We start from the raw sequence: 12,218 nt of genomic DNA, 5'->3' as shown, positions 1-12,218 counted from the left end.
AATGAATTAATAAAACAAATCATCATTCTTTTTCCTCTGGCCTTTTGAGATATTTAATTATGCAGTCCTGTTTTGATTGAAAATACAACCCTTTTTTGAGACAGTGACTCAACGGTAACACCGAGCGGTATTTTATTAGTGAAGAAAACCTCTGGGCACAATAGTTAAAGAGGCATGTAGAAAATGTATAAAAGAGAAAGTCTTTTTTTTTTTAACAGGATAAGCAATAAATACAAGATATTATTCAGTTTCATTTTTGATAGAGCCGCACAAGCTATCAAAAAACATCAATATGGATTCAGATGAGAGAAAAAGCATATTTTTCTCATTTTAAGGTAAACTGTCCTTGGAGACCTCTTACAGGTTCCCCTGAGGACGCAGAAAAAATTGTCAGAGTGCCTTGTGTGTGCGTCTCACACATCACAACCATTCCAATTACGATGTCTGATGTGGACTGAGGGTTGTTTTTCTTTATCTTGCTATCGAGTACACTTTATTACTGCACGGTCACATTTAAGCCTGTTTTAAAGACATCTTACGGGCCCCTTCTGTACGACTAAACAAAAGTTGCCGGCGAGTATTGGAGCACTTTTTCTTATGTCTGCTTCTCCCACTAAACGCCCTTGAAAGCCCCCTACAGTGCCACTAAAAGAAAAAGACACAGTTACTGAGTCGGCGCATCTCAGACATGGCAATCTTTTCTATATGAACGGCACGTGTGGAATGAACTCTCGACGGGTATTTCGCACCTGTCGAAGTCGACCTTCTCTCATCGAGCAGAGTTCTTTTAAAAGTCTTCTTCGGTCGTCGTTGGCCACAAAGCGGTATTAATTATATTGCATACATTTTTTAGAAACGGTGGAAAACCTCAGTGTTTGTTACGGTTTCTTTTGAATTTTCTGATGGAGCCTAGCCCGTACGTGTAATTCACTTCCTTTTCAAGAGCTCGCGTCACAGATCCCCCCCCTCCCCCCAACGGCTAATGCAAACAGAATCTTCAGAAAATGAGCTCGGCTTTGGAAGGCATTCATCCCGCGCTCTGAAGGGGTGTTTGGGACGGGAGTTGTCTGAGCGTGATACAATTCACAGAGAGGAAACGTCAGTGACAGGTTCACTGTGTCAGCAAGTGAATTATTCAAATCAATCTGCACTGGCATGCACTTGTAATCGTGGCCCGTGTCGATAGCTGTTGCGACCGGAGGATGATAAACCAATTAATCATGATCCAACCGACAATCAGCTCAGGCAGGCTAGCGAGAATAGCATTCGGAGATATGATGGAAACATCTATTACGGCTTGGAAGGATACTTTAAATCATACAATTGCGTACGTCGTGTTATGCGATTTGTTCACTCATTGCCACACCGCGGCTATTTTTGCGGGCGCGTCGGAGACTCGGCCAGGGTCAGACTGAAAACGGCCTCGTCCTTGAAAATAAAGCACCGACATGAGCCTCGGAGTCTCCGGCCAGAAACGATAATAGAGGCTTCCAAAGTGTTGGGTCGCATCATGCCAGTCCGGGCCAAATCAGACCGTTCCAACAGCACTTCTCGCCGTCATTAAAATGCCTCATTAAAATCCCCGGGTCCTCTTCCTCACAATCGTAGGTTACTTCTTTTCAGCATGACTCCTCCGCCTCCTTTGGCCCCAGGGACCATGGGAAAGGCCCTTAATGGTTTTTAGGCCGAGAGAAGTTCTGGAAGAGCCATCATGTTGGCCGTGTCCCCTGCCAGCTCCGTCTATCTACTTCCCCCTGACTCGCACTGCACTCTGCCGTTCGGCGTTCAGTCAGTTTGCTTAATAGCTAAGAGAGAGAAAGTGCCAAACCTCAGGGGTCTTGTCAGCCTGCCTTTGTGTGAGATCATACACATCTTATACTCTAAGCCTTCCATCTGTATCAGAAGACGACGGGTCGTTGATTGGTGGAGTGCATTGCTAATGATAAAGGCATGGAGAGAACAGATGGGCTTCCAAAAGGAGATGTTACATCTGTGATATGATAAAGATGATGTCTCTCTCTCCGTGCTCTGCTAAAGGCTGATTCATAGGGTTTGTCTTTATATTTTTTATGGAATAATTCAATTCATTGTTGTTGTTTTTGGCTAGAGAACACCAGACATAAGTGACAGTAATGTCTGAAACACACGAGACAAACCAAATGCATTTGAAAATTACCGGCTGGGGTGAGTGGAAGAGCTATTCCAGTTATATGGTCATATTTTTGAGCTCTTTAAGAATTATGTCTTACAGTAGTGGTTTAAAAGGAAAGCTTTTATATCCACTGGTTCTCTGCTTCTTCTCCTGAATTGAAATAAAATAAAATAAAATAAAATAAAATAAAATAAAATAAAATAAAATAAAGTAAAATAAAATAAAATAAATTAAATAAAATAAAATAAAACTCTTGGTGATGATGCTCTTAGTCAAATGGTCCAAAATAAAGAAAGAGCCTGCCCGAGGGCCTGAGAGGATTAATTCATTCTCGTAACATTAAATTTACTTATTTACTTATGTTGTTTTTTTTTTTTTTACTCAAAATATTTCAATATTTATCAGTCTTACTCTTGTAATATAATTACTTATAGAATATAATCTATTTTATCAAGATAATTGACATTTGTGTTGTTAGCGCTCTTATTACTGTTATTATTTAGCTTTTGGTATTTCACTATGGAATATAATTACTTATAGAATATAATCTATTTTATCACGATAATTGACATTTGTGTTGTTAGTGCTCTTATTACTGTTATTATTTAGCTTTTGGTATTTCACTAAACAGACTTGTAGTGTTTGTTTTCAAGCAGCATCTTTGCCTCCTTTTCTAAATCATCTCTTAACATCTTGCGCTCGCTCAGTCTGTTGTAAAGCACTTTGAAATGCACTTTAATGGTGTGAAAGGTGCTGCAGTTTGACTGACCGATTTAATGTGACAATGAGCATAAATCCATCCGATCTCATTTGGTCTCCACGGGGAGCGGGCGATGTGATTGTGCGGCGCATGATGGGCGCACTCAGTTGCAGGAATGCTTGACAGGACCATCTGAATTTGCATAATTTCAGTCGGAAAATGAAATGAAAATTAGGTCTAAAAGGCAGCTGGGTAGTGTGAGTCAGCTATAAACCGAATAACCTAGTGACTGACACTAAGCTGCAGTTTATCTAACCAGGCAATACATTTATACATTTTATATTCAATATATTTGCTCAGACCAGACTTTTTGGGTCGAGTTTAGCCTTGCTTTTCTTCCCTGCTCTTCATTTTCATAGTCACCACACTTCTAGCTCATTGTTCCAGTCTGCTAAATGAATTTGTTGTGTCTGTCATTTGGGCACGCAGCTTTTCGAGGCGCCGCTGCCAGGTTTTTAGTTCAGCTGGTATGAAACATGGCCCTGCTGGGGCTGCTTCCCCCCTGATAGCAGCGTCTGAGAATTTGCTCCGAGGTGCAATGAAATATCTTACCACTGAGATAATATTACTTGTCGAACTTTCTGTTGTTTTTTTTTTTTTCCCTCTCTCTATATGGTTCTATGCAAAGGAGTGTTTGAATCCCTGCTGCAATGCCACGACCTGTACACTAAAGGGGGACGCTGTTTGTGCCCATGGGCAGTGCTGCCAGGATTGTCAGGTTTGTCGAGTTATTCCAAAAGTTTGTACATTCAAGCACCACCAGATGGTAGGAATCTCCAACCTCCAGGGGGACCCCGAAATTCCACCATCTGTGGTGTCATAAAACCCTATGTTTGTCTATGTCTGTGTCCTCTGAAGGAGGTTTAATGCCACTATTATTACAGCATTGAAATATATTAAGATGTATTTCTTTTCTTTTATTTCTAATGACATGTTCTGTTACTCCTTGATTATCATTCCGTGGTTTTGAGTTCAAATTTCCTTGTAATTTTCATGTAATTGTTTCCCACTTTCTTAAAAAAAAAGATGTCTAGGTCACTCTCAGAGTTTTTTTGTTTTTTTGGGTCATTTCCCAGCCAAAAAAAAAAAAGAAAAATTAAATAAAAAATTCTATCCAACAGCCAAAACCAAAATGGGATTTTTAAAGATCACAAGTTCAGTTTTGCGCCAAGAGCCCTCATTTATTCTCAATCCATGCCCGAACACGAGAATGGCATTTAGTTGAAAGAACTCTTTTTGTCCTATTGCATATTTCTCTTCACATCACCCTGGATCCTGATGCCTTTCTCTTGCGGCCCCTATTGGAGTGTAGCTGAAGCCAGCGGGCACTCCGTGCCGTGAATCCGGAAACTCTTGTGATCTGCCAGAGTTCTGCACCGGCAGCAGTCCCCACTGCCCTGCCAACGTCTACCTGCATGATGGCCACGCCTGCCACAACGTCGACGGTTACTGTTACAACGGCATCTGTCAAACACACGAGCAGCAGTGTATCACACTGTGGGGACAAGGTTGGTAGAAAGTACTGTTGCAGGTGTCTTAACACTGACAACTATCACTAAAATAGTTATGACATGTGTCTGTTATTCTATCTTCTTCTCAGTCATAAATACACCGTGAGAAGCATAACAAATATGTGTGCATATGCATTAAGGGAATAAAAGTAATGAAAAATTAATGTAAAAATGAAAACTTTTGGCCCGATGTGTCAATGTGTTTCTTTGTGTGTTGTAGGAGCCAAGGCAGCTCCAGACATTTGCTTTGAAAGAGTCAATTCAGCAGGAGATCCCTACGGTAACTGCGGAAAGGATTCTAAAGGCTCATTTGCCAAATGTGAAGCGCGGTAAGACCCAGTGTTCATTTTAATTGAATTATAATTTTGGAATACAGCAACCAGAGGGACATTTAAAGTTGCTGTTGCGCTTGAAAAGTAAATCTCCATTGAAAAAGCAACTAAATGGCGCGACAACTTTATCGTCATCACGAAAACTTTTGTTTTCGTCCAACGTCTCACATGTAGAGAATATTCTCTTTTTCATATCGGTGAAGTATTTAATTATGAGGAGGTCAGAAAAGCGTTGGGGTGCTGCTCTCTTTGATCGGGTATTTTGAGCCGGCCCACTTTTCACTATCTTTTGGTATTTTGTAGACATAACCGTTTGTCAAGGTGATAAGTGACAAATTGTACTGTGGAAATAACAGCTACTTGCAGCTTTAATTGAAGGCTATGTAGTTACTTCACATCCTGCATCAAGTTAGAAAACCAGGTTGTAATGTGAGAAGCACACAAACAAGGAGCCTGGTTCTAAATTTAATTGGAGAGCAACAGTGATAGGAACGATAATTGCATGTACACACAGTGACACGTTCACTCAGTCACAACATCGTTATTTTCCTTGTTGATTCTGTTTACAGGGATGCTAAATGTGGCAAAATCCAGTGCCAAGGAGGGGCTAACCGCCCTGTAATTGGCACCAATGCTGTTTCCATAGAAACAAACATCCCCCTGCAGGAAGGGGGACGGATACTGTGCCGAGGTACACACGTCTACCTGGGCGATGACATGCCAGACCCCGGTCTGGTCCTGACGGGGACCAAGTGTGGCAATGAAATGGTGAGAGCGATGACCTGCCATGTTAAATACGGTCGAGATGTAATTACGACATAAACACCGGCACAGCTAACTCCCTCCCAAAGGTAGAAAACAACACTAACAGAACAGTTACTCAGATGCGAAACTCAAACACAGTTTGTTTGGTCAAGATTTCCATTAACCTTTGCATCGCATGAAGAATTCCCCTTGATTTAAACTGCACTTTCAAGAGGTGTGTAAGGAGCATAAAACAGAACAGCAACATAAGAACCGCGTGCAGATGTGATGCTTTTCAGTGACGGTCGACCCAAAAACCAACTCGACATCGCCGTATTTATTTCTGAAAACAGAGTGGGGGAAAAAACCTTAATGGACCATACCAACCAAAATGCTTCATCGCTTACACATGACAGGAAAGGGGAAAAAAAAAAAAAAAAAGAATCGCAAAGGACGTCCTCCTACAGTGCCTCAAAGAATTCTGTCTTTGCTTCAAAGTTAATATTTTGTAATGTCCGTTTGTTTTACAAAAAAAGCTCCTGTGTCTATTGGCAAAAATGTAAGGGGATTATCTTTGTTAGCACTGGCTCTCAAAGCAATTCATCTCATTTAAATGTCCTCAGTGGCCGGGATCGTCTGGTGCAGCCAGACTACCTGCATGGAGCTCAAATCCCAAAGTCCGCCCCCAGTCTTCCACATTTTTGCGGTTATATACAATGTCTCTCATGGATAATATTCCACGAGTGACTTGAAAAAAAGAAACAAAGCAAAAATCAAACAGTCACTACAGGTTGTAGTGTTTGGCTACCAGTGTGAGTTGATATATCTGTATGACTGTCTTAAAAACATTATAAAAATATGACCCTTAGCGGTGAAATACAGTACGAATGGAAAATGTGAGTCAACTTTTTTTTTTTTGTTCTCGTTTTCCCTTCCCGTTTCTGGCTGTCTCTTCTTGTGCCGTCCATTTTGGATGTTGCTCACGCCAGACATTCATTGACTCACCGTTATTTAGTCTACTTGGCATCTTTTAGTGGTAAACAGTTTATCCGATCCTTATTTCTATGATACATTTACTGTATTTAGTCCAATTTATTTCTCTGGCTACAAACCCGAAGGAGGATCCAGCCTATGTTCTCATCTGTCATCACTGGCTTTGTGCCTCCCGCTGACAAGCTCATCCTAACACGCAACTTGGGTATTTTTGGGCAGAGCAAGTCCGTGGTTCAACTTCCGAGAAGCATTTCCAAATATGTTCTCTGAAAGAGAAAACACGTTGATATTTATTCAGTGATATCACCGGTCATTGAGAAACAGCAAACTGGATCTGTTGGTCTTTTCCCATAAAGGATAAAAAGGATTCTGATATTATTGAAACGATTTCAGCTCTCCTTGCCAACTTTTCATGTCTTTGTCTGCTTCAGATGTGTCTGAATCGTCAGTGCCAGAATGTCAGCGTCTTCGGCGTGCACGAGTGCTCGGCCAAGTGCAGCGGTCGAGGGGTAAGTGCGGCAGCTTTCATCCAGTTTCAGCATCTCGAAGGTTTGATATGATAGCCGTCTTTGGAAATATTAGACCCTTAGCACTTTCGCCGCGCCTTCCGGCATCACAAAGAAACTAGTTTTTGCTGCAACATGTTCGAAATCATCTGCGCGTGGTGGGTAGAGAGCAGTTGCAATGCCTTGCAATCAATCATTCTGGTTGCTGAAAGTTTTGATCAATTACATATAATGGCTTCATTTAGGTTTGGCTCAAAGTACTATTCATCATACTCCCGCGATAGCGTCCCCCTCCCAACAACTGTGAGTCCAGATTATATTTTGCCAGACTGATGGAGCGGTAATGGTTTGAACACGGGTATCGGCCACCCATCGGAGCCTCTTAGACTTCTAGAGATGAAATACGTGGCGTTATTGTGTTGGCCTCAAATTCACAGGAAGGTCCCGGAAAATTTGTCTCAGCCCACTAAAATCACATCCGAGCTCGAGCGAAAAAGTGACCCGCGTCGTAAAGCGAAGCGTCACCGGTTATTGCACGGAATCGCCGTCGTTTTAACTTTAATTAAAGGCATGATTATAAAGCTCGAAAGAATATTTCACTTGTAAAAATAGTAGGATGTTGTTCCTACAGGAGGATAAGGCACCCTTGTATGCATAGATTAGATCAAGATGTTGCCTTGGAAAGAAGCCCTCACCTGCTCCACATTATCCTGCTGGGGAATCCTCTTAGACTTTACCATTCCTCCACTCTGCATGACAGGAAGACGAGGGAGGGATTATAAAAATGTGGCACAGGACAAAGGTTTTTTTCTTTCTTTCCTTCTTCCTTTTTTTTTTTTTTTTTTTTTTATCTTTGCCATGCGGCTGTTTGCTGTGGTAGCTTGTGGCTGGCTATTACTGGTTCCCATGCTCTCGGAGTTTTGAATTATTAACACTGTCACCTGACAAGAGCATATTATAAAACAACTGTGATCCAGGAAACCCTTTAAATGTACACGCTTCCTTTTGATTCTCTTTCCTTGAGGATTACATTTTTTTCGTCTTGAATTAACGGTGAACTGTTTCAGGGAATGTCTATTTTGTCCGACGATAAAAACTGACAAAATCAAGAATAACAGTTCATCAGATATCATTCTTTTTTGGTTTATTCAAATTCCCACGACAGTAGGTTGAATATGTCTGGAAAATGCACCAACCATTCACAAACCAATTGCTCAATCTGGCTATTTGAATAATGCACAAGTTTATAATTCATGTTTTTATAGCTTTTTATACAAGTGCAAGGCCACCACCTTTTATTCACATACAAGGTCAATTGATGCCGATGCCATTATCAACGTTGTCTGTTAATTGCATGATCAATTCAATTGACATTTTTATTTTAAACAAAAACATAGAAGCGAAAACGTAAACATAAACTTGCCTGCTATCATGCATATAGTACTGAGCTAGTAAAATAATGGACAGATTCCTTTTTTTTCAAGGCTAGTGAGCCAGAGCTCCTCTCCTCTGTGTTGCCGCATTTGTGCGTTTCTGCGTTTCTGATCGAAATATCTATTGCCCCCATATATCTAGATGCTACAATATTTTCTGATTCATGTTCATTCATATTTAAAACCATATAAATTGGGGGGAAACGAGTGTCGCTCTTTTTTTCAAAGTAGAAAAATTGTCTAATTAACCAAAACGTTCACAACCCCAATTACAGCAATTCCACGGACCTCCTAGGGTTGCAGAGTTCCTGATTTACGTTTAAAGACATGTAAAGAATGTAAAGAATATTAAAACCAACTGTCTGTCAAATAGCTATATACTGATGAATGATAATCAGCATACCATTGTAGCATGTCACAAGGAGACCCCTGAAATTAAAAACCACATCGAGAAAAAAATGTGACTTGCAAAGACTTGCACTTTCCATGAAAAATACATGCTTATTGTTGATGCTTCATTGTTGGAATAACTGGAAAATGTCTTTTTCATAAAATGCAGGTTTGCAATAACAACAAGAATTGTCACTGTGAGGCTCACAAGGCGCCCCCATTCTGTGACAAGGCAGGTTTTGGTGGAAGTGTTGACAGTGGCCCCATCAGGTTAGCAGGTAACTCAACGTTACATGAACGGTTGCTTTTTCACAGCCCGGAATACTAAAGGAGGGAATGATTGAGCCTTTCGGCAGTTATATACGACATTTCATACCGAGACGCAATTTATATCTCGCGAATTCTGCAGTGTCGAGGTTGAAAATGCCTTTTGAAAGATCCTCAGAGCGCTCTGTAGATGATTTCAGGCAAGCACGTAACATGAGAAACTGAATGATCTAGTAAGCGTGTAGGCATGTTGAAAGGCTCGGGCCAGGGTTGTGTCAGGTTCAGCTCACAGGGAGACTTCTTCTAATCTCTGTGTGTGTTTCCGGGCAGACAGCGGGAATCTGACCGTGGGCATCCTGGTGTCTCTCCTCACTGTCCTGGTGGCGGCTTCGATCGTCTGCGTCAAGAGGAAATCTCTTCTCGCCATTTTGTCCTCCAGCAAGAAGAATCCGATCGAGAAGATCAGGTGCTTTCATTTCTCGGTGTTTTGACTCATTTTTAAAAGGATAAATAATAGTCATGGACGGTGTTGTGTTTTTTTTTTTTTTTATGTTTTAATGGTTCATATTGATGTACTGTTGGCATCATGAAAATTTGATGCATAACTGGATCCTTTCCCCGAAACTTCAGGGATTTCTCCGCATGTAAAGGGGAAACAATATACGATCCTCGTAACCGATAGATAAGAAATATATTTGTCCATGTTTTCCAGATCCGTAAGTGCCGCGATCAGCAGACCGTCTACTCCTAACCGGCCTCCGACGGCGAGCTCGGCGTCGCCGTCTCGGCCGGCCCCACCGCTACCACACGGGGTCGCCCCCTTCAAGGTCAGTATATCACTTGTGCGTCGTTGATAAATCTCTCCGAGGAATACAAATAGTCCCCCTTTTTTTTTTTTACGCATTTTGCATGGACAAGATTTTATCGCGCCGTATACATCTTGCCGGCGAGTGTTTCCGTGCCGTCTACCGGAATGATCATTTCCAGCAGGATTGATGCATTGTTTTCACACAAATGACAGCTCGTTCAAATCCAATTAAATCACACCTCCCCGTGTGGACGTGTGAAGGAGGGCTCTGATAATGGAGTCCGTAGTAAGCAATGTATTCATGACACTTGAACATATTTCTTGTCATTATTATCTGCCCGCCGTGAAGTGGGAGTTCTCCGATTGAGATTTTTTTAAAGAAATGTATTACCGGTTTATGGAACTCGGAGATAGGAAGAATATTACGGCAATGACCCGCGTGTCTCGATCTCTGTTTGCCTTGACTACTCCATTACTGCCTTGACATGCTCCATAATGGGAAGTGACCCGTGATCGATTGCGTTCGGAGGGCCGAAATAGGAGAAGCTGTGTCAGAATTGACATTTGTGCTGCGGGGTGGCACAGGAATGAGGCGAGCTGTTATGCATTACCGCGGGATCGGTGTTTTCGGTTAGAGGCATGTGGTTTTCATTTGGACTCAACGGTAAGAAGAGAAAGGTTGCAAAGCTGTTTGATGTAAGCGCGGTGCAGGTGAGGTCATTTTCCAGTTGTCCGGAGCTGTGTTAAGCCACCACATGAGCTCATGTGGGTGCCTTTGTATGTGTTTCAATGTATGATTGATCTCCTCACATCTGGCCAGGTCTAAATAAAGACTCATATTTTGGCCCTATTCTTGGAACCTTAAGTCTAAATGAGAATGTGTGTGGGCTTTTCTTATGTCAGCCGTCTTTGAACGAGTCCCAGATCTTTGATTGTGGAGGTTTGACAATGCAACGGGGGCAGAGCAAATTGCAGTTCCTTGACAAAAATGCAGCATGAAACTGCAAATCTGACCCCAAATACCAAATCAGTTATGACACCCAGAACACAAGCACAGCGCTGCCGGTGCCTCGGTTTTGTTTCACTGACTTTTTTTGGAAACCCTAAAGTTCCTTGGTCTGCAACGGAGAGTTATATTACCTGAATTAAACATTCACTTTTAAAGAATCCCACCAAATATGATAGAAAACAATGTGAAAATGAGCTGAAACCAAAATGTTATTCTTTTAACCTGAAAACATAAAAAGATTGTCTCTCGTTGACTGAATATTGGAAGATAAAATGATCTTTGTCTAACCAGAATGTTGTGACGTTACGTCAAAATGATCGGGACGCCAAAGGGAAGCTTCTGAAATAAATCATCTGGAAACAAACGACGCATGGCTTGAAAATTAGAAAAAATTATTTCCTGCAGGACCGTCTAATCAATTCCAAGATATCAAAATGATATGATAACTTATCTTGCAATGAACAGAAATATAAACCAATCTACCGAGATCTTTTTTTTTTTCTGTTTTTAAATATAATATCTGACTTGGAGGCCAGTGCTGACAGTCAAGCCAAATTGAGAGTTGACTGGATCTTTAAAGCCCCGCGGTGACAAGTTGTTTATATCACAGGTATATGACAGGTTACCTAGGTGACAGATAATCTGCATGACATGACACTGTATGACATAGGGACGAAGCGAGAAGCAGGGACGGGATACAAAAATGTTGTCGCCGGGAAGCCCGGGAGGTTGAGGTCAATATAACCGCCGGAAGATTTTTCTCGCTCAGACTCTCTTTCATCTCCCCGCAGCCTCATCATCGGGGACCCGAGGCAGCGCCCCCGCCGGCGCCCTACCCCTCCCACAGCTTACGCAGATTACCCCAGTGCCCTCCGGTTCACCTCAGCCACCCCGTCCCCGTGTCTCTCACTCTGTCGCTCGCCCCGCTCGCCGGGCAGCCGAGACCCCCGGCCCCACCGCCTCACCGGGCCCCGCCGCCTCGCATCCACGTCGCAGCCAGGGGGGCTCCGTCTCGAGGCGCGTCCCGCCACAACTCCTACAGGATGGTGCTGGTGAGCAAGAGGGATTCTATTTGATGACGACCGTAATTTCTCATCGCCGCGGCCTGTAACACCTAACAAGGGAAATGATGTTGTCATTGCACCTTCACACCGGCGTTGCGATGTTAACCGCTTTCATGGGCCTTTTGTGGCCTGTAAAAATATATGCATGTTGACAGTTATGCGCAGTCTCATAAAATAACGGGGTTAACCCGGGAGCTAGCGTCATCCGAGCGAGACTCCAGCTCTACAACACAAACCACCACATAAATA

The 12,218-nt window shown here is 42.4% G+C and overlaps 1 protein-coding gene across 1 annotated transcript in view; it reads left to right on the top strand.

The window, feature by feature from the left end:
* adam12a (ADAM metallopeptidase domain 12a) overlaps positions 1 to 12,218 on the top strand; it is a 92,460-nt gene that overhangs the window by 77,909 nt on the left and 2,333 nt on the right. Inside the window, exons 13-21 of the mRNA XM_086139669.1 lie at positions 3,541 to 3,630; positions 4,225 to 4,420; positions 4,644 to 4,752; positions 5,325 to 5,523; positions 6,924 to 7,001; positions 8,991 to 9,099; positions 9,419 to 9,554; positions 9,801 to 9,915; positions 11,697 to 11,957. Of these exons, the coding sequence (XP_085995795.1) occupies positions 3,541 to 3,630; positions 4,225 to 4,420; positions 4,644 to 4,752; positions 5,325 to 5,523; positions 6,924 to 7,001; positions 8,991 to 9,099; positions 9,419 to 9,554; positions 9,801 to 9,915; positions 11,697 to 11,957 (1,293 nt within the window). The remainder of the gene's footprint in view (positions 1 to 3,540; positions 3,631 to 4,224; positions 4,421 to 4,643; positions 4,753 to 5,324; positions 5,524 to 6,923; positions 7,002 to 8,990; positions 9,100 to 9,418; positions 9,555 to 9,800; positions 9,916 to 11,696; positions 11,958 to 12,218) is intronic.

This window comes from Fistularia commersonii, chromosome 32 (assembly GCF_037954325.1).
Source record: "Fistularia commersonii isolate RoL2024-O1a breed Wild chromosome 32, RoL_Fcom_v1.0, whole genome shotgun sequence".
NCBI classification, from domain to species: Eukaryota; Metazoa; Chordata; class Actinopteri; order Syngnathiformes; family Fistulariidae; genus Fistularia; species Fistularia commersonii.
Note: the sequence above shows the minus strand (reverse complement) of the source record. Positions and strands in the feature narration are given on the sequence as shown.